The 24,776-nt window shown below is 30.8% G+C and overlaps 1 protein-coding gene across 1 annotated transcript; it reads left to right on the plus strand.

The window, feature by feature from the left end:
- The first annotated feature begins 2,895 nt into the window (after positions 1 to 2,895).
- LOC139891977 (RING-H2 finger protein ATL46-like) lies at positions 2,896 to 4,587 on the plus strand. Its single transcript, XM_071874999.1, has one exon. It carries the CDS (start codon positions 3,337 to 3,339, stop codon positions 4,510 to 4,512), a length of 1,176 nt encoding a protein of 391 aa, XP_071731100.1. The 5' UTR covers positions 2,896 to 3,336; the 3' UTR covers positions 4,513 to 4,587.
- The last annotated feature ends 20,189 nt before the right edge of the window (positions 4,588 to 24,776 follow it).

Raw genomic sequence — 24,776 nt, forward strand, 5'->3', positions numbered from 1 at the left:
TGAACCTTCAATCACTCGTTGGTCTTCTAAAGTTTATATTTTTTATTGATTCAAGGCCGGCAGTGTCACCGGAGGTCTGGTGACGTTACACTGCACGAAAGCTAAAAAGGCTGAAACTACAGCTGCAATGGCGATAAAAAGCTTAAAGGTATATCATCATTGTTTTCTGAAATTAAGAACGATCTGATAGAGTTAGTAAGTGAAACGGAGTTTGATGAGTTTGAATTATTGAGCTTGAGTAGAACTGCGGTGGAATCGGAGGAGGTTAGGGTTTTGGAGTATTACCGTAATTCGATTGTTTGGATTACAGTTTCAATTAAGGTTTAAATTGTTTGGGCAGTTTCTTTCATGATAGAAGTATAAAATTAGGGTTTTTAATTTGGGATGATTAACATGATGATGAGGATGAGGATGAGGATGAAAAAATAAGTTAAATAATAAAAAAAGAAATAAAATAAAAAGACTAAAATACCCTCACATGCTTTGCACATGACTGAACAAACGGTCGAAATAGACAGAAACTAGACGGGAGGACGAGGGATGTAGATTTCTGATACATTAAGGATGAGGAATGCAAAAAAAAAGAAAAAGGACATGGAGTCAAATTTGATGTAAAGTTCAGGGACGAGGAATGAAATTTTGTCTTTTACATTTGGGGGGAAAAAAAAAACAATAACACAGACGTAGGAGTTGATTGGTGACCGTTTATTTTTTTATTTTTTTATTTTTTTTTCCCGTTTACATTCTTATGATGTAAATATTGGGTTAGAAACATGTTTGGCATTCTTTGGTTAAGTTCTGAAATCTGAAGTTGGTTAACAAATTTTCGCAAATGAGGTTTATGGATTTGAAACTTTGCCTCCGTGATTTTGGATTTTAATGGAGATTTTAGTGTCAAATAAAAATGCAATAAGCTGAACCAAACTTGAGCACGATCAGTTTGAGTTTGACTTGATGGTGTTGGTTGAAGGTTGCAAAAAGTGCTACTCAGGGTCGGGACTTTTTAGGGAGTACTCGGTGTTGACGTACTTTTTAGTGAGTACTCGGATGTTGACCAAGTTTGACTTTGAAAAAGTATTGACCGATTTCTCCAGTAATCCCCAGTTTTGGCCGAGTATTTGCCGAGTACTCCCCGAGTTTCAAAAACCGAGTACTCACCAAATAATTGCCGTGTTAGAATTATTTAGATGAGGCAACATATATTATCATAGCTGGAATGCTCAAACTTGTAAAATTCAGAAATCTAAGGATTATGATTGATACTTGAAAACCAGAAAGCAAAGCATAATAGTTTTCATCATATTAATATCGAATGGCTTGAGAAGCTTATGTTGAATTTCCTCAAACCTGATGGCCTTATTTATATGTTGCAAGCTCATTTTGTATTCGAAATCGACAGAATTTCATTTTGATAGGACCCGAGACCTGATAATGACCCAAACTCATTAACGGGAATGTTTTCATACCTAATCTTCCTACTAATTTTCTTAACGTTGTGAAGTGTTAACATGTGTCATATAGTGATTCTCTCCCTTTCACGATTGCTTAGTTTTATCATGTATTAGTTGTAATGATGATAATTAAAATGGAATTCTAGAAGGATACATCACTATCTAAACCTTAACAATAGTTGATTTGCTTAGTGTTTTAGATTTAATAGTTTAGTAAAGCTTTCTTGTTTATTAACGGAAAAAACTTTATTAAAAGACTAGCGAGTAGCTAGATAAAAAACCAATTACAAAGAAAACGTCGGTTCTGAAGCCACGAGGTCCACCTAATTTTGGATTTCGAATATCCACTAAAAATCCAATCTGGTAAAAAAGAAAGTGCGACAATATTGTCTAAGATATAGCTCTTCCTGGACTTCTTGTCTCTTAAGTGGTGGTGTTACGAAAGCTACATTGGTTTCAAGCGTAACAAGGGAGATAACTTCCACAATAATTCTCTGCAAACCTTTAAAAGTCTCGGACCAAGTCTGAAGTCTATATATACCATGTTGAAGAATGTTCCTACAAAGAATAGTATAAGAAAGATGTGGCGATACGCATGTTATGCACTACATTATCAACTATCAACTAAATAATTGAAAGCAGTGGTTCAATGTGTTAAAAATGACACACATATGTTAAGGTCACAAGTGTGAGCATCACGATCCTCGATACAGTTTATAATACAAATAAGGACGAAGTTCATGCATACATTAAAGGGTTACCTTTGACATTTATATTATTATATTTATATTATAATTAATTAATGTAGTAGATCCAATTTTTACGAGGGAAGTATATTATGGTTGAAAATGATTTACTCATCAGTTAAACCTGATAAAAAAGTGACTATAGCAATTAGTACCGATGAGAAAATACACACCTACAAAGTACAAACTGCTAGTTATTCCAATCACTTGATAGTCTCGCGCTGTGCCATCTTTCTTCTACTTTCAACAGTGTTGCAAAAATCGGAAAACTCGGCCGATTTCTCGGGGAGAAATCGGTTTGACCTCCCTGCCCAGAACTCGTTTTGGAATCGGCCAAAAAATCGGTCAACGACCAAAAATCAGTCAAATCTCGGAAAAATCGGTCAAATCTCGAAAAAATCGGTCAAATCTCGGTAAATCGGTCAAATCTCGGAAAAAAACTCGGTAAAATCTCAAAATTCAACGAAAGTCAACCGCCGATAACTCCCCGATTCTCACCGAGTTCTCCGAGTACTTGTTTTGGAGACCCTGCCGAAAACTCCCCGCGAACCGATTTCTGCACCCTTCACTTTCAATATTGAAAATATTGGAAACTATATCAAATAGTACTAGAATCAAAACAATTCAATTACATTTCCCACCTTAAAAGATTCATTCACACACTCACACTTACACATCTCTTTCACTTCTCATTTCCATATATTCCTAATCCATAATAATATTAATTTTTCTTACATAACTTCAAATAGGGATTTCTGATTTTGATTGTATATTAATCTTTTTCTTGTTTTTGAGACATTTTAGGGTTTCATTTCATCTAGTGGAACTAGAACGTGGGCTTCTTCAAGGTTCAAGGTAGGTGAAAGTATGAAAAAATATTACTACTACTAATTTAGTCTGATTTTTGTCACTGTATTCTATTTTTAAACAATAATCGGTTGTTTGTGTTAAGATTCATCTTGTAGCTAAATCCAACTTGACCCATTATAATTATCTTGTGAAATTTGTTCCATTCTTAAGTAAAGTTTTGAACTTTTTGGAATTTAGCATCTGGGTATGAATCTTTTATCAAAAATATGATTTGGGGTTTATTGAATAAATGTTGATTATATTTGAGTTGGATACAAAAGATCTGTTCAATGATGGGGCTTGTAGAGGAAAGTCTGTTTTCTAGGCATACAAATGTTAAAGTTTCTTGGATGAAATATCAAATCTATAAAGAAGATGGTGTTAATGTTATTTCATCTACCCCATCATCATCATCATCATCATTATCATCATCATCATCATCATCATCATCATCATCATCATATTCATCGATTTCGCCACCTTTTAGTGTTACTTTTCATAATACATCAACCCCTTCATCATCTTCAGGTACTAAAATAAGCCCTGCAGTTCTTTTCATTATAATAATATTAGCAGTATTGTTCTTCATATCTGGGTTACTGCATTTGCTTGTTAAATTCTTGACAAAACACAAATCTTCACCAAGTTCTCCTCAATCGAATCGATTTCCAGATGGTTCACCATCTGATGCACTTCAAAGACAACTTCAACAGCTTTTTCATTTACATGATTCTGGTTTAGATCAAACGTTTATCGATGCATTACCTGTTTTCATGTATAAAGAAGTAGTGGGTGTTAGTGAACCGTTCGATTGTGCTGTTTGTTTGTGTGAATTTTCAGAGATTGATAAATTGAGATTACTCCCAACTTGTAGCCATGCGTTTCATATAAACTGTATAGATACTTGGCTTTTATCGAATTCAACTTGCCCTCTTTGTAGAAATACACTTTTTGACCCTGGGTTTTCAATGGATAACCCGATATTCAATTTTGATGACCCGAGGGAAACAGAGGAAAACGCGATTTCAGCTCGTTTAAAAACAATTGAGCCTGAACAAACTGTAGTTGAAAAAGGGGTGTTTCATGTGAGACTTGGTAAGTTTAGAAAAATAAGTGAAGGTGAAAATGATAATGTAGGTGAGACTAGTAGTAGTAATTTAGATGCACGAAGATGTTATTCGATGGGTTCTTATGCGTACGTTGTTGGTGAGACGAACCTGCGGGTCCCACTTCAGAGAGATTTACAAGATACACACTTTATAAAGGATGTAGAAAGAATTCAACAATGTGAAGATATTGAAGGGAAAAGGATTAATATTGGTGCAAAAACTGATAGTTTTTCAGTTTCAAAGATTTGGTTATGGTCTAAGAAAAGAAAATTTGCAACTTCGGATGAAAATCAAATGCGTAATCCGTCTTCAGTTGATATGGAATTACCTCGAAAGGGAAGATTGCAAGGTACATGAAAAATGTTGCTGTTTTTCATCTTGTTTATGTGTACTTTTACTTGAATGATTAGTAGTAGTCAAATTAGTCATATGTTCTTGCCAAATTTAATACAGTACTACTCTATATGCTGATGCAATTCTTTAAAATCATTTTTTTTCGCCGGTTTGAAACAAAATTTCAATGTGACTTGAATGTTACTTGAAATCTGCTAACTTTGAGTCATTGAGTGTGGAATCTTTGGGTCAAAGGTAGCCAAAGTGTTAAAGATAAGAACTTTCTTGTTAAAGATTCAAGAAGCTTGGTACTGTATTGCCTTTAATGATTAAAAAATTATTATACATGTTGGAATCTTGTAATTCCATAATTTAAGGGACAAAACTTGCTTTTGCTTTTGCAAAATAATCTTTTACTTTGATCATAACTTTTGCTGTTTGACTTGCTCCTGTTACCTCATTTTAACCTTTGATAAAAACATACAAGCAGTCAATGCACTAGTTATAGCCTTAGTTTACTTTGTTTAACTAGATTAAATGAGTTTGTTCACCCTGTTAGTGATCTGTTTGGTTGGGTTAGTTTAGTTTGTCTAGGACTCATTGTTGGATTCTTTTGTGACGGTTGTACCGCTTGATCTTCGGATCCGTTATAATATTATCGCTTTTTTGCCCCCCAAAAAAGTCAATGCACTTGTGAAGTGAAGACCCAAGAATTAGTTTTTAAAGTTTTAGTTGCTTAAATTGGGTCTAGAATCTAGATTAATCTGTTAAGAAAATAAAAGTGGACAATTTTCTCACTTTCTTAGTCTGTAATATTCCAAAAACACTCAAAAGTACACCACCTTAACAAGCAATTTATAGTGTAAGAGCGCAAGTTGTCGTTCGGTGTCCATTTCCGGTGTATTTGAAAGACACTGGAAGTGACTGAGGAGAGAAAAACATGAGGTGTCGTCGTTCAGTGTCCATTCCGAGTGTCCATATTTCTTTTATTCATTCTTAATTATAATATTTTACTTAATTTTAAATAAAATGAAATTTAAATATAAATATAAACAACTAAATAAAACCATTGCATTAATTAAAAAAAAAAGAACTACAATACTTAAGATTAAATAAAAAAAGTAAAACAAATTAAACGAAACAAGCACGATTGTTTTTAAAACATACAAATTAACTCGATGATTCATCGGTTTCACCAACACATTTGGATTCTGCATTCATCTTGGCCACACAACTACGTATCTCACACGTTCATCTCATCGGGTGAGATTTGTGGAATAGGTGTGTTACCTTGCCATGTAGCACCACTAAATGGAGGTGTACTCGGAATCGGAGACCAATTCCATTGACTAGTAAAAAGATTGTTTGGGTTGTAAGGAGAGTTTTGATTATTTGGATTGTAGGGAGTGTTTGGTTGATTTGGGTTGTTGGAATTTTTTTCTTGTTTGAATGTTTTTTTGTAAAATGAGAATGTAGTTGTGAAATGAGAAGGTTGAATTGTATATTGTATATATGATAAATGTAAATATATCCGTTGCAAAATTAAAGAAAATAATTAAAAAAAAAATAGCCAAACCCACCGTCGGTTAAGTGACGCTGGGTCACCGACGGTGAGGATCGACGGTGAAGTGGTGTCGTTGAAATCCCCGTCCCCCGTGTCGTTGCTCAAAAAAGGTTGAGACTTGGTCGACACCGGCTGTAAGAGAAAGTTCATTGGTAGAATTGTAAAAAACACATGATAGAGTAATTAAAACCTTGAGTATGTCATTAAATGTATGTTGTCAGTCTGTCAGAGTTAAACGGGACTAATCCATGTCTATATTCTATATCTATATTATATATCAAATCGGGATATTATTGAGTACATGCAACCACAATTTGATGATTCAAGTGTAAAGGAATTTTGGTTTCTTCTTCTCACCATGTGGGCTTGCTGACCTTATTTCCAATCAATTTTGGCTTTTAGCTTATAGTGACTCAAAAGTGACTTATTGTATATTTTCTTTTTAAAGGCATAACTTTCTTTTTTTCTTTTGTGTGTATTTTAGAGGTTTTTCCTATTCGGGTTACTTAAGAGAGCGAGTATTTTTTTAACTTCGATGTACGTGACCCCATCGAAATTGTCGGTGACTGTTTCCCTAACATTCCCTGACCATTTTAAGATTTGAACCTGTGATTTTTAGCAAGGAGTTCAAGGTCCTAATCAGTGCGCAATCTTGCGATAGTTAAGTGACTTATAGTACCAATTAGTAGTGTTGTAAAAAACCCGATTACTCGCAGATTAATCTCCGACTAATCATTTTTAGGAGCAATCCGTTTCGATTTTTAAAAATCCGTTTAATTAAACGGTCAACGTTAATTGATGGATCAAAATCGAATTTGGTAATCAAAGTCAGTTAAAGTAAAAAAGGGTTAATGTTTTAACATGAATTTAAAGTAGAATTTATAGTTTTGAAGCAAAATGAACAATTTTAGACAATTATGTTAAAAATTATCTTTATATTTATGATTTTTTCTATAGTTACACATTTAATTTTTAAGATTTAATATTTAAATGTATACTGTACAATCCGATTAATCTTCGATTAATCCTCAAATTGCGGATTAATCCTTCCAAAGTTCCGATCGATTAATCCCCGAATAGCGAATTTTGCAACCTTGCCAATTAGCATCGCTATCACAACACATTAATGATTAATGAATGGCACAAAGTACAATAATCCCAAACTTGAATGACTCCATCTATAATTCTATAATCTATAATCTTAATTCTTAATCTTCTATCTTCTATAATAATAATAATAATAAAAGTACTGTTTCACTAACAAAATTTTGAGTTATTTGCACTCTATTATATATTTTAATATTTTATATTTTAATTGAATGTTAAGTAAAAAGAAATATATATATATATATATTGACAAAAGTTGAAATAAACATCAAATCTATGACATGTGAAGAAGCTATTGTTGGACGAAGTAAGAGATGAAAGTCTTATCTGGGCCAGAGTGTACTGTTGGACCCTATCTAAGTGGGCCTAGTAAGTCAAAGTGGGCCTTTCTGACTGGTCAAGTGTTCAAATGATTACAAAATCGCCCACTTATACCAAAGATGTCGGTTTTTCAATTTTATTATTACTCCGTAACATTCGAGCGCGTCGTATGAGGAAGCGAGTGTCATTTTATATCCAAATCGGATACCGGTAGAATTTTTTGGGGAGCTTACAAAAGATTTACAAACTTTATTTTACAAAGATACAAGTGTTGATACCGCCTGAAAATTGGAGAGCTAAAGAAGAGATAAATCTTTAACCAAAAAATCATTTTGTTAACACTTTTTTTTAGTATACATTTGTTTGTAAGTGTACCATTGCTCTTTTTTAAGACATTTCGTAAGTTTGTATGTTTAATAATAGGATTTTATTTACTACTGTACATCTCTAAAACTGTCGTTAAATGCATAAAACACGTTTATATACTAATAACCACTGTTTCCAAAGATTGTATGCATCGGATACACAATCACTTAGTAGCCTCAAACGATTGGGAAACAACAGCGGAAAATCGTCCCCTATCCGAAGCCGAAAGACTAAAATGGGTTGAAGAAAAAAATACTCCATATTGAAAAAGAAATCTAAAATGTTAAAACAAAAATCACATATTAAATGGGCACTTGAAGGTGACGAAAACTGTAAATATTTCCATAATTTCATTAAACGTCGTACAAATAAGAACAATATACACGGTATGGCTATAAATGGCACCTGGACCGAAGATCCCAACATAATTAAAACCGAAGCCTATAATTACTTCAAATCTATTTTCAAAACAAAAAAGCTCAAAAACAAGTGTCCTTTCGACAACGCTCCACATCTCGATTACATTTCTTCCCACGACAACATCATTAACGAATCACCTTTCTCTGAAAAAGAAATCTGGGAGGCTCTAAACGATTGCGAAAGCTAAAAAGCTCCGGGCCCCGACGGTTTTAACATGAAGTTTGTCAAAAAAATAATGGAAAATAATCAAATGCGACCTCATAAAAGCCCTCGAATGGTTTTGGAGCCACTCCGAAATCTCCAAAGGATGCAATGCATCCTTCTTCACTCTCATCCCCAAAAAACCCAATCTCATTGGTTTTAACGAATACAGACCTAACTGCCTCATTGGTAGCTATTACAAGATACTCACCAAAATCCTTTCTAACCGTCTCGCTAAAGTCATCCATAAAGTTATCGGTCATGAACAAACCGCTTTCCTTAAAGGCCGTAACATTCTCGATAGTGTTCTAATTGCCAATGAAATAATTGATGAATTAAAACGCAAAAAACAAAAAGGTCTCATCTTCAAAGTGGACTTTGTGAAGGCATTTGATTTCATTGAATGAGATTTCCTATATGACACCATGCAATGCATGGGTTTCGGCTCAAAATGGATTAGTTTTATTCGTGCATGTCTCTCATCGTCCTCCATCTCCGTACTCATAATGGTTCCCCTACACAAAAATTCCTTCCCGAAAGGGGCATTTGTGACAACCCGGAAATTTCCAACCAAATTTAAACTTTAATCTTTATATGTTTCCGACACGATAAGCATATTTGTTAAGTTAAATTTCAAGAATTTTAAACTATGTTCATACATTCATTCAACCTCGACCAAGTTCCAACGATTCACGAACCATTAAACGAATATGATTATATATGTATATGTGTATATATATATTATAACTTGAAACGTAAACAAAATATTAGATTAAATACTTTATATGATTGTATCTGTTTCAAAATGTTTATCAATGGAATTAGAAGATAAGATCAAATGATTGAATTATCAGATATATTGAATTATGATTACAAGTCTCTGTTGAAAGGCCCACGTTGATTTGAGAAATCTTTCCATTTTAACAATATTCGAAAAATGGTAAAGTGATTTATAAATAAGAACAAATTGTCAATCATTGAGAACTAGACAAAGGATAGTGGAAGATTGAATCTCATAAAGACTCGATTGATCTATTTAGTTTCAAACGTACAAAAACGTTTTCAGTTTAAAAAGAACTTTATTATTAAAACGTATATAACTTTTATAAATATCTAGAACCACTTTTGACAACTCATTACTTAACTAGTATGATAAAGATAACGATATTTATCTTTTATTTTATTAAATATATATAACGATTTAAATTAATATTATATATATTTATACGCGTATTATACGTACATAGTTTTATACTTTTACTATACTTAAACTTTACCTTTACTTTATTTTTACTTTACTTTAACTTTAATAATTTATACTTTAATAATTCATACTTTAATAATTCACTTTAATAATTCATACTTTAATAATTCACTTTAATAATTCATACTTTAATAATTCACTTTAATAATTCATACTTTAATAATTCACTTTAATAATTCAAAAATCTATGATAAATAGAATTCAATAGGTTTCATTATTTCATAGAAACTTGAAAATATTTTTCTCTAAACTCTCTCAATCGATTTACATATATATATATATATATATATATATATATTTACTCCGTATTATTTCAAGATATTATTAGTATACATAAAATATTACGACGGAGTGCTGTCCGAGTGATTTCGAAATTGTTTTTTGAGTGGGATAGGATTAAGGAAATTATGGGTTATAGCTATGGAGGTGATTGAGTATGGTTCATGGGTATGCTCGTGAGGTCAATATAGTGTTTATCATTTCCGTTGCATCTACGTACCTTTCCTGCAATATTGAATCTCAATATTGATACGTGAGTACTCATAATTTAACTTTTACATGCTAATAGTGTATCCCTGACTAGTGCTCGAGTATTTAGGATTATGCATGCTTGTACTTTTGATATTGCCCTTAAACAGGTTATGTTGAATCTTGAATTAGTTACACTTGCGGTTGAGATAAGGTATAAGATATGCATGTCCTTGAAAAGCTAGCGAAAAATTAAGAACTTTTCCTTTAGATTTCGAATGGTTTCGATGAACGGATTAGAAGTTATAATCAATTGAATTTTTGATATTTTTAATAAAAATGATTATTATTATCGTCGCTTTTATCGTCGTTCTAGTTTTATCTTATTATTATCATTATTATTATCTTTATCATAAAAGGAATTTATCATTAAAAATTGTTATTTTTTTTATTATTACTATCGTTATTATCGTTAAAGTTATAATTAGTATTATTATTATTATCCAATTATTATTATTATTATTATTATTATTATTATTATTATTATTATTATTATTATTATTATTATTATTATTATTATTATTATTAATATTATTATTATTATTATTATCATTATTAATATATATATCGTTATTTAAAAATGGTTATTGTTATTGTTATTATTATTATTACTATTACTATATTATCATTAAGATAATTATTAGTATTATCGTTAATAATGTTATAGTAACTATGATTATTAATATTAGTGTAATTAAAACAAATATTTGTAACACCTAATTGTTTTGATTACTATTATTATCATTATTATGAACACGATATAAAAGACGATTAAAAGCTATTAAACGAAACGATTAGGAAATAATGGGTAAGAGTATCATGATGAAATTAAAATATTATAAGATATTGATTTAGATAAAATTATCGTTCTTATTATTTTTATCATTACTATTATTATTAAAAGTATCGTTAGTATTAAAACTATCATTTTAACAAAAATTATCATTTTAATAGAAATGTCATTGTTACTATAAAATATCATTATTATTATTATTATTTTAAATAGAATTATTATTTTAAAGATAATATTAAAAATTATCGTAAATATTAAAGTTATCATAATTAGAATTATCATTTTATCATAATGTCATCTTAGTAATTATAAATATTGATATTTTTATAATAATAATTATTATTACAAAATAATACAACTTTTACTTATTATCATTATAGATATTATTTTATCAAATAAATATGTGATACAAACATATTTTATTACGTGTAATAACTTACTTTAATAATACCTATCATATTATCTTTATGATATTAAATGAACCCTATAAATTTTATTACTTAATATATATAAAAGTATATTTTATTATATAAATTTAATATAAAATTTTATTTATTAATAAATAAATTATATTATTTACTCTAATAAATCTTTTAAAAATATTTAAAAATATAAAACGACGATATTTAAACTATATATTAATCATGTATAGATTTTTAGAAATTATTTTGAGTCAAATTTACTTTTGTTGACTTTTGCATATTAGTCTCGAGCATTAGGATTGTGGTACACTATGACTTGACCTAATTTGTTAGATAAATATTGACCAACACATAAATATATATAATTAATTTAGGTTCGTGAATCCGAGGTCAACCTTGCACTTGTTCAATGACGTTATATGTATTTTTACTACGAAATACAGTATGGTGAGTTTCCTTTACCTTTTTACCCTTTATATTTTTGGGACTGAGAATACATGCGCTTTTATAAATGTTTGACGAAATAGACACAAGTAATTGAAACTACATTCTATGGTTGAATTATCGAAATCGAATATGCCCCTTTTATTAAAGTCTGGTAATCTAAGAATTAGGGAACAGACATCCTAATTGACGCGAATCCTAAAGATAGATCTATTGGGCCTAACAAACCCCATCCAAAGTACCGGATGCTTTAGTACTTCGAAATTTATATCATGTCCGAAGGAGGATCCCGGAATGATAGGGGATATTCTTATATGTATCTAGTTAATGTCGGTTACCAGGTGTTCACCATATGAATGATTATTTTTGTCTCTATGCATGGGACGTATATTTATGAGAACTGGAAATGAAATTTTTTTGGTCTATTAAAATGATGGAAATAAATGATTATGATAAACTAATGAACTCACCAACCTTTTGGTTGACACTTTAAAGCATGTTTATTCTCAGGTGTTAATGAAATCTTCCGCTGTGCATTTGCTCATTTTAAAGATATTACTTGGAGTCTTTCATAGCATATTTCGAAGAACGTTGCATTCGAGTCATTGAGTTCATCAAAGACTATTATTAAATCAATTTATAGTTGGATAGTGGATATTATGAAATGGTATGCATGCCTGTCAATTTTTGATGTAAAGAAAGTTTGTCTTTTAAAAATGAATGCAATGTTTGTAAAATGTATCATATAGAGGTCAAATACCTCGCAATGTAATCAACTATTGTGAATCGTTTATAATGTATATGAATGGGTCCTTTCAGTTGGTATCAGAGCGGTGGTCTTAGCGAACCAGGTCTGCATTAGTGTGTCTAACTGATAAGTCGATAGGATGCATTAGTGAGTCTGGACTTCGACCGTGTCTGCATGTCAAAAGTTTTGCTTATCATTTTGTGTCGAAAATTAACTACTTATCATCCTCAGAAAATTACATGCTTATCATTTTTAGTCTAAGACACGTCTTGCTGCATTGATTGCATGAATAGTGTATAGACAAAAATTCATATCTTAGCATATCTGCTAAATCATATCTTATCGTATCTGTTACTTTAAACTTTGCCTGACATATCCCGCAAAGTCCTCCGTAATCTACGAAATCTTTTGATCTATATATATATATATATATATATATATATATATATATATATATATATATATATATATATATATATATATATATATATATATATATATATATATATATATATATATATATATATATATTCTATGTAATTAGAATACCATCCGTTAGCCAAAATAATTTCATATCGAAAAAAAAAATCCTTTATCCAATCGTACGAAATGGAATTCGTCATCAGTTCAAGTCACTCAGATTTCGAAATGGAAACCCATTCAAGCTCTGAAAGCAGTGTGAACGGAATAGATCAACCAATCAGTCATCACCTATTCTGGATGAACTGGGGATGGGTTCGTAGCCTCCTCAATCATTGGAGACAAGAAGAAGGTGATCTCTTCCATCCACCACATTGCCCTCTTCACGAAGAACCTGAAGCACATACCGGCGAACCTGTCCGAAACACCATTTTCTCGCTCATTTCCAGAGTATCTCGTCACGATTATATATTACATCAAATTTTAGATTTTATTTATCCGCTCGTCCGAACCGACAATCACCCCAGTGTAATAGAAGAAGTCAACGAGCTTCGCGCTCGGGTAGTGGCTTTGGAGAATATGGTGCAGAGATTACAAACACCAGCATCAGCATCAGCAACATAACCAGTACCACCATCATCAACGCCAATAGTACCATTACCACCTCCAACCACAACCTCGTCGTAAACCTCAACTTCACAATCTGTCCCACGAGCATCAACGTCATACGCACCATAGATACCAAGGAGTACCAACAACAATAACTGACGAAGTATTAATTCATAACTTCATTGGAGAAACATTCCGCGGCGATTATGTAATCTCTAAAGTCTTAGAGATTATCTACTCTAGCCCTAACCATAAATCAGTTAAGCGAACCAAAATGATAGAAGGAAGAGTAGAAACCCTGACAAAAATGGTGTGTGATTAACAAGCTAAACTTGCTTTACCAACAGCATCAACAGTACCGTCAGCGTTACCAGCATCGTCAGTACAGTCAACATCCGAATCAACAACACCGATAACATCACAAACTCCGTCAGTTCAAGAATCACTGTGGACATCATTACGAATCAATAATGTGTATATTGTATCAACGAGTTATGAAGAATTAACTCATTCCCTCTGAAGAAATTATATGTATATTATATATATATATATATATATATATATATATATATATATATATATATATATATATATATATATATATATATATATATATATATATATATTATGAAATAAATCTTTCCGTGCTAAGCTATTGTGTGTGAATCTTAACTACTCGGTTAATTCATATTACAAATATGCAATAATGTACGTCCTTCGGCCGCAACTTAACCAGCGTTAACTACAATCTCTCTCGCAATTCAACAAATTCCAATTCATAATAAATCAAGTATATATTTGATTTTACACTTTCATCATCGATGTACCCGAAACTTTTCAGATAACATCATTCGTACTTTGCGAAATTCACAAGAATTCCACGAACCGAACATCATACATCAATAAATAACGAAGTATTGATTCATAATTTCAATGTCATTAAAGAAATACTGCGTAAAAGTTATGTACTTTTTAAAGCCTTTAAGGATTATTCAATTCTAGTTTCAACCATAAATCAAATGAGTTTAATTTAACATTAACTCATTAAATCTATGTTACATCTGAAGAAAATATATATATATATATTTTCATAAAGACTGTACTAAAATTATTTTGTACAAAATATTAATTGTGAAATTTTTTTTAACGGGTAGGTAATACCCGAGAGATATATAAATTCACAAATAATATGTTACATTCTTCGAATCTAATTCAGCAAATCATCCATTATACTCCCTACTTTCACAACAATATACATTCTTTTATAGAAATCAAAACAACCATACTCATTCAAAATTTAATTACATATTCTGATTTTGAAATCTCAAAATTCAACTCGAGATATGATCAAAATCATCACTCTTAGATCCTTACATCTTTCACAAGCTATATTTTGACTTCAAAACTGTGTTAGAACATCAAATGTATGTTAACGATTACAATCTGTGTTCAAACCCTTCGAAAATTTCTGAAGACACTTCGAATGATGAGCAATCGAGATGATGATCCAACCACATGTTACCCACAATTATGTACCCGAAAAACTCTTGAACCTAAAGTAAAAGTTTAAACAACGTATCCGCGTCAGATTCTTTGGCATTTATTAGCAAAAATAACTTTGCGACTCCTATTCAAAGTAGCCAGTTTTGTCACAGCTCCAGCAAGTCAACTTCGACTTTTCAGTTAGACTAACCTTATTATAACCTTGAGATATACACCATCGTTACCAGGGAACCTTTTACATTCCACCACATTATTAGCAGATGTACCAACAACTTCATTACCCTTTGACTTTAGCCTCTCCAAAAAGTCATTATAATTATTCATTGAAACCCCATCATTTACTCATTCGCATCTTGTAATGAGAATTGCCATACGAATCATTGGGAATTAGCATTCAGTATTTTGAAAGCTCGCAGCATGTCTATACAAACAGTTATATGTGTATATATAACGTCAATCTTCCGGACTTAATTTGAATGTGAAGTTTCTGAAAAACACTCCGAACTACGAATTGTTTCTCCAAAAATGGAAAAAATGCCGATGAAGCAGCAAAAACTATAAACGACTTTAAACGGTAAAAGCTGGATGATAATGATGAAGTGTGCTGGCAAAGCGCAGAAAAAGAGAAATTTTGGAACTAGAAAACGGATTGAGCAAAGTAGGAAGGAGGATGTGGACAAGTTACAAAGACTGAACCTGACTTCAAAGGATCCAAATGATTCAGTACCTGCTGAAGTCATTAACGAATACCTTGCTCCTGACTCTAAACCCCTGCGGACAATATTCTTCATCATCCTCTGATATTAGAAATTCTAAAATATCATCATATCTTTCACTATAAATATCCTCCATATTTCTGAAGATATTTTCTTAATTTTTCTTATTTGAAATCATTTACCTCTTCGCGCTATCTGTATTACATCATAAAAGAAACTATTTTAGTTTCTAAATTCTGAAACATTCAAGTTTAAAATAGGAATATTTTGAAGTAGTGTTGGGAACTGAAGCATGAACTAGTATAATATAATGACACTTGATCAATGTGATTATATTACAGTAAGTCATACTGAGTTTCTAAATGGAACGTGATGATTCACAGATCATAACATCATCATGTGCCATGTTATACGACTCTTGTATTCTATTTAACCTCTAAAATATCAAGAAAATATTTCTTGATGATTCGGCCTTTTCTAAGGTATTCTAGTCATTTGACAAGTCAAGATCGTGCCATCACAATTTCCTTCCTAGAACATTAACAATGTTCATTCCGAAATTCATATCTGTGAATTCTGGACCATTACAAGCGGTGCTTAATCGCAAGAAGAAGAAACGAAAGGACAAAACTCCGAAATAGAAATTGGGGTATAAATTGCAGCAAATAAAAGAGAGCATTAACTGTGAATGATAATGATTATAGAAGACAGAAGCAGAGACTTTGAAATATAAGGGAACATATAAAGCCCAACGACAAATCAGAAATTATAAACCATATATATTGATGCATATAGCAATATAAAGACACGGGAGAACTAGAAACACTATAAACCCAAGAGTGTAGTAAAAGTAAATAGATTCTTCCGGTGGTAAATGAAAAAGAAGAATGACCGATATGAAAGTTAGAAGTATATCGAGAATCAGAACTGGATGGAGCATATTGATGAATAATTTAAAATATGAGTTGAGGGGGAAAGAATAGAAGGTGATGAAACATGACTAGGAACTTAGAAATCAACAGATTTAACTCACACAATGGCAGAATAAGTGAATCAAATCCTCTAGTGAATAGGTTAAGTTTTTTTTGATTAATTTAGTCAAACCACAACTAAATCAAGTGTGATTAGATCAACACCTAGAGCTATTATTCACCACCTGGGTGATTTGGACTGAGAGAGAATCGGAGGAGCTCACTAGATCTGAGTGTGTGTAACAAATGAGAAGCTTAACCTAAAATGAAGAACATAAGACTTTATATACTCCTGCTGTTGACTCACCCATATGATTCATTCATCACACGTACGTGTTGGCTTCATCAGTCGTACGGGTGATCACTCACTCGTGTCTTCTCATTTAGGTTGTAATTGTGACTTAGCTCAGCATCAACCGTGCGTATGAGCCTGTCAGCCGTACTAGTGAGGCTTCACTCGTACGTCTGACTAAGTCTAACATAGTCAAACATCTAAATCTCGTTCCTGCAGTTCCTGTAACCACATATAAACACGGATAGGATAATAACGAGCAATCATGGTGGCCTATAAACTGTTGTACCTGCAATGGACGTGGGTAGATGTCTAGGGACTTGCATAAAATGCATCAACAGAAGGTGTGAGTTGTAAGGAAATGAAGGAGGTGAATTTATAAGAAAATCTCCGACAGAACAATTAAAATGGACGATCGCATTTAAAGCGGATCCTAATTCCCTTGATTACCGGAGAGTCAAATCTTATTAAGAAGATTTTCTTCAAATCCCTTAAAATCTGGGAATCAATCATATCTTTGTCAAATTATATGATGAATCTACACTTACTCATTTCACTCTTCTATGTTAGCTTCATTCGTACTCTTCATATAAATGGATTGTTTATCCAAATTATTCGCTGATGATAAAACTCTAATTTTCAGCCCGTATGCATCATGAAAACATACTTATTATCATTCATGACCTTTCCACTCAAATTTCGGGAAGAAATTTCTTTAACGGGTAGGTACTGTGACAACCCAGAAATTTCCAACCAAATTTAAACTTTAATCTTTATATGTTTTCGACACGATAAGCAATATTTGTTAAGTTAAATTTCAAGAATTTTAAACTATGTTCATACATTCATTCAACCTCGACCAAGTTCCAACGATTCACGAACCATTAAACGAATATGATTATATATGTATATGTGTATATATATATTATAACTTGAAACGTAAACAAAATATTAGATTAAATACTTTATATGATTGTATCTGTTTCAAAATGTTTATCAATGGAATTAGAAGATAAGATCAAATGATTGAATTATCAGATATATTGAATTATGATTACAAGTCTCTGTTGAAAGGCCCACGTTGATTTGAGAAATCTTTCCATTTTAACAATATTCGGAAAATGGTAAAGTGATTTATAAATAAGAACAAATTGTCAATCATTGAGAACTAGACAAAGGATAGTGGAAGATTGAATCTCATAAAGACTCGATTGATCTATTTAGTTTCAAACGTACAAAAACGTTTTCAGTTTAAAAAGAACTTTATTATTAAAACGTATATAACTTTTATAAATATCTAGAACCACTTTTGATAACTCATTACTTAACTAGTATGATAAAGATAACGATATTTATATTTTATTTTATTAAATATATATAACGATTTAAATTAATATTATATATATTTATACGCATATTATACGTACATAGTTTTATACTTTTACTATACTTAAACTTTACCTTTACTTTATTTTTACTTTACTTTAACTTTAATAATTCATACTTTAATAATTTATACTTTAATAATTCACTTTAATAATTCATACTTTAATAATTCACTTTAATAATTCATATTTTAATAATTCACTTTAATAATTCATACTTTAATAATTCACTTTAATAATTCATACTTTAATAATTCACTTTAATAATTCAAAAATCTATGATAAATAGAATTCAATAGGTTTCATCAAGGTTGCAAAATACGTGAGACGGGGTCGAGACGGTCGGGTCCTAAAAAGGTCGAGACGTTCGAGACGGGGTCGAGACGGGGGTCGAGACGGACGTTGAATAAAATTGAATTTTAAATATATAAGTATATAAATGTATATATGTGTACATATTTTAAAGCCAAAAACTTTAATTGATTAATTTGTACTCATAATTGTTATCACCGTTAATATAATATAGAAAATTCAAATTAAAATACGACAAATTTGACCGATTTTACCGACTTTCTGGCTTTTCCAAATTTTGAGAGACTTTGACCTGATTTTTTTCAACTTTGACCCGAATTTTGACCGTTGATTGTCATATTAGATGGTTTTCTTTAAGACGGGACGGGCTAGTCACCAAAACGTCGCAACGGGTGTCGAGACGGCTCTAGACGGGGTGTTTTGCAACAGAGGGTTTCATTATTTCATAGAAACTTGAAAATATTTTTCTCTAAACTCTCTCAATCGATTTATATATATATATATATTTACTCCGTATTATTTCAAGATATTATTAGTATACATAAAATATTACGACAGAGTGCTGTCCGAGTGATTTCGAAATTGTTTTTCGAGTGGGATAGGATTAAGGAAATTATGGGTTATAGCTATGGAGGTGATTGAGTATGGTTCATGGGTATGCTCATGAGGTCAATATAGTGTTTATCATTTCCGTTGCATCTACTTACCTTTCCTGCAATATTGAATCTCAATATTGATACGTGAGTACTCATAATTTAACTTTTACATGCTAATAGTGTATCCCTGACTAGTGCTCGAGTATTTAGGATTATGCATGCTTGTACTTTTGATATTGCCCTTAAACAGGTTAGGTTGAATCTTGAATTAGTTACACTTGCGGTTGAGATAAGGTATAAGATATGCATGTCCTTGAAAAGCTAGCGAAAAATTAAGAACTTTTCCTTTGGATATCGAATGGTTTCGATGAACAGATTAGAAGTTATAATCAATTGAATTTTCGATATTTTTAATAAAAATGATTATTATTATCGTCGTTTTTATCGTCGTTCTAGTTTTATCTTATTATTATCATTATTATTATCTTTATCAATAAAAGGAATTTATCATTAAAAATTGTTATTTTTTTTATTATTACTATCGTTATTATCGTTAAAGTTATAATTAGTATTATTATTATTATTATCCAATTATTATTATTATTATTATTATTATTATTATTATTATTATTATTATTATTATTATTATTATTGGTATTATTATTATTATCATTATTAATATATATATCATTATTTAAAAATGGTTATTGTTATTGTTATTATTATTATTACTATATTATCATTAAGATAATTATTAGTATTATCGTTAATAATGTTATAGTAACTATCATTATTAATATTAGTGTAATTAAAACAAATATTTGTAACACCTAATTATTTTGGTTACTATTATTATCATTATGATGAACACGATATAAAAGACGATTAAAAGCTATTAAACGAAACGATTAGGAAATAATGGGTAAGAGTATCATGATGAAATTAAAATATTATAAGATATTGATTTAGATAAAATTATCGTTCTTATTATTTTTATCATTACTATTATTATTAAAAGTATCGTTAGTATTAAAACTATCATTTTAACAAAAATTATCATTTTAATAGAAATGTCATTGTTACTATAAAATATCATTATTATTATTATTTTAAATAGAATTATTATTTTAAAGATAATATTAAAAATTATCTTAAATATTAAAGTTATCATAATTAGAATTATCGTTTTATCATAATGTCATCTTAGTAATTATAAATATTGATATTTTTATAATAATAATTATTATTACAAAATAATACAACTTTTACTTATTATCATTATAGATATTATTTTATCAAATAAATATGTGATACAAACATATTTTATTACGTGTAATAACTTACTTTAATAATACCTATCATATTATCTTTATGATATTAAATGAACCCTATAAATTTTATTACTTAATATATATAAAAGTATATTTTAATATATAAATTTAATATAAAATTTTATTTATTAATAAATAAATTATATTATTTACTCTAATAAATCTTTTAAAAATATTTAAAAATATAAAACAACGATATTTAAACTATATATTAATCATGTATAGATTTTTGGAAATTATTTTGAGTCAAATTTACTTTTGTTGACTTTTGCATATTAGTTTCGAGCATTAGGATTGTGGTACACTATGACTTGACCTAATTTGTTAGACAAATATTGACCAACACATAAATATATATAATTAATTTAGGTTCGTGAATCCGAGGTCAACCTTGCACTTGTTCAATGACGTTATATGTATTTTTACTACGAAATACAGTATAGTGAGTTTCATTTACCTTTTTACCCTTTATATTTTTGGGACTGAGAATACATGCGCTTTTATAAATGTTTGACGAAATAGACACAAGTAATTGAAACTACATTCTATGGTTGAATTATCGAAATCGAATATGCCCCTTTTATTAAAGTCTGGTAAACTAAGAATTAGGGAACAGACACCCTAATTGACGCGAATCCTAAAGATAGATCTATTGGGCCTAACAAACCCCATCCAAAGTACCGGATGCTTTAGTACTTCGAAATTTATATCATGTCCGAAGGAGGATCCCGGAATGATAGGGGATATTCTTATATGTATCTAGTTAATGTCGATTACCAGGTGTTCACCATATGAATGATTATTTTTGTCTCTATGCATGGGACGTGATGTTTGCAGCGTGGTATACGAAAATAGCTTATATTTTTACAGAAAATACTATTAAATACGATACAATTTTACACAAGATATTTATTTATTTATAGAATGGATATACTTAAACCTTGCTACAACACTTATAGGCAGTGTACATAATCGTACAGTAGTGTAGTTTTTAGTAAGTCCGGTTCGTTCCACGGGGGATATTTTTAAACAAAGCTTAACACTATATTAGTTTACTTTTATAAAAATACAAATATATATATATATAAGTAATATTATTATTATAAAGGGGGGTTTTTACCGTTTAATGACCGGTTTGTCGATTTTCAAACTTTAGTCGCAGTTAAAACCAAATGTAAAATAATAAATAAATACAAGACTTAATTTAAAGCGTAAAGTAAATAACGATAATGAAAATGCGTAAAATGAAAGTGCGATAAAATAAACTTGCGATAATAAAAAAGTACATTAATTAAAAGTGCAATTAAATACAATAACAATAAATAAAATGCGATAATTAGAAGTGCAATTAAATATAAAATAAAGAAAATTAAATATGAAATAAAAGAATTATGCTTATTTAAACTTCCGTAATCATGATGTTTGACGTGTTGATTTTAGTTTTATGCCCATGGGTTAATTGTCCTTTGTCCTGGATTATTTAATATGTCCGTCTGGTTTTTGTCCATAACAGTCCATCAGTCATAAATATAAAGTGCGAGTGTCCTCGTCAAATTATCCTTATACCCGAAGTTAAATATTCCAACTAATTGGGGACTTAAACTGTAACAAGATTTTAATACTTTGTTTAATAATTACACCAGGATGTCGACTGAGTGTAATCCAAGGTTTTAATATTTTGTTATCAATTATACCAAGTGTCCTTGTACATAATTTCACCCCTGTTTTAATTATTCTGGTGACTATTAATCCATTCCCGTGTCCGGTTAAATGAATGATTATTCGTACATATAAATACCCCGCCCATCGTGTCCGATCGAGTGTATATGGTAATTTATAGGAACGCCCAATTGTAAATCTTTATATTAACATTAACAAACCATCATTTAGTTAAACAAATATAAAGCCCATTAATAGCCCATAGTCTAATTTCCACAAGTGTCGTTCTTTTGTCCAAACCCCAATTATGGTACAAAGCCCAATTACCCAATTTTAGTAATTAGCCCAACATCATGATTACTTCGTTTTAAATAAGCATAATAATAACTTAGCTACGAGACATTAATGTAAAAAGGTTGAACATAACTTACAATGATTAAAAATAGCGTAGCGTTACACGGACAGAATTTCGACTTACACCCTTACAATATTCGCTAACATACCCTTATTATTAGAATTATAATTAAAATTAAAATTAAAATATAAATTATAAATATATATTTTACGTATATATGGAGAGAAGAGAAAGATAGATTATCTTTTTGGTGCACCAAAGCTCGATTTTTATAGGCATGTGGGCTGGAACTGGGGCTCATGCGATCGCATGGATTTATGCCTTCCAGGCCATGCGATCGCATGGCCAACTGGGGAGGCTCACATTTGATTGTTTTCTTCTGCCGACGGTTTTATAATATAATATAATATATATATTAATTATAAGAATTAATTATATATTATATTATATTTATGTGCATAGTTGACTTGTAATTTTTAGTCCGTTGCGTCGAGCGTTGAGAGTTGACTCTGGTCCCGGTTCCGGATTTTCGAACGTCCTTGCGTATAATTTAATATCTTGTACTTTGCGTTTTGAATCTTGTACTCTTGTAATTTCGAGACGTTTCTTATCAATAATTGGAACCTCTTTGATTGTATTTTGTACTTTTGAGCTTTTTGGTCGTTTGCGTCTTCAATTCGTCGAATCTGTCTTTTGTCTTCACCTTTTATTATTTAAACGATAATTACTTGAAATTAGAACAATTGCAACTAAAAGCTTGTCTTTCTTGAAGAATAATGCTATGAAATATATGTTCGTTTTTACCATTATCAAATATTCCCACACTTAAGCGTTGCTTGTCCTCAAGCAATATCGTCTTGAAATACTAGAATCACTTCTTTATTCTTCACACTTTGTACATCGGTGATTTCTATACGGCGGTATAAACAATGATAGTAACGATAGAACCATGGTTAAAGGTGGGTGTGTCATCCACAGTTGCCTCGGGTTTAGGTCAACGACACTTGCAATCAAATAGCCGATTTACTTCCGGTTTCCAAAGCAAAGTGCACATTTGAAAGGCGGTTTACAGTCCCACATGACTATGAAAATGTAGATCCTTAAGGAAATTGGATCTTTATGAAAATATTTGATCTTTTGAAAATTCAATCTAGCTTTTACCCTAGATAAGTTTTCCGGAATAACCCTTCACCGGTGTTTGCAAAATATTTTTGTGGGTTTGGTGGGTTTCAGATTTGAAAATTTTAGCTCAAAACTTGCGGTTTTGTGTCACCCACTTGCTAACCTTGTATTTGGAAAGCAACACGTCCAGTTTACTTGTCCCGTATATTACCTTTCGATAAACTACCGTCCGGTTGTAAAGGAAAGCGTTGAACAAACAACTGTTAAGGCAATGTCCCCTGACATGCTTTTAATTATGGTCTATAACGTGTCGGATGCAATTACTATCCTTGGTAGGAGCAATAGTAAAGCTCACCCTTATGATTTTTCGGTCTGGCACAAGGTCCTGTCTTTGACCACTATGCAACCACCGTTCTTACGGTTGACACCCGATTTGGTTCAGGTGACCTAATGAATTCCAGGTGAATTCCTAAGATTTTATGTTCAATGGTAATGAACGCATTGAAAATGGGTTTTCAGAAAACAAATCGGTTTTAATTTGATCAAAATATTTTCTCGTTCAAGCTCGAGTTTAGATATCATCGAATTCCATGAGTTTGTAATTCTCAATCTTTAAAGTCAATCTCAAGGATTGAGTAATATCAGTCTTAAAAGCTGATTTTTGATCTTTTAAGGAGATTATCCTTTCTGGAGATCTGATTCATTAGTCTTATCAAGCTAATTTGCACGGTGCCCCCCATTGTACGAGATAAATCCTTCTCATGGTTAGGATAAATCTGACCACTTGGCGACCCTGTTTGATGCTGAGGTCCGTGGATTTCCTGCTGATTTTAGAGATG

Source organism: Rutidosis leptorrhynchoides, chromosome 2, assembly GCF_046630445.1.
Source record: "Rutidosis leptorrhynchoides isolate AG116_Rl617_1_P2 chromosome 2, CSIRO_AGI_Rlap_v1, whole genome shotgun sequence".
In the NCBI taxonomy this organism is placed as follows: domain Eukaryota; kingdom Viridiplantae; phylum Streptophyta; class Magnoliopsida; order Asterales; family Asteraceae; genus Rutidosis; species Rutidosis leptorrhynchoides.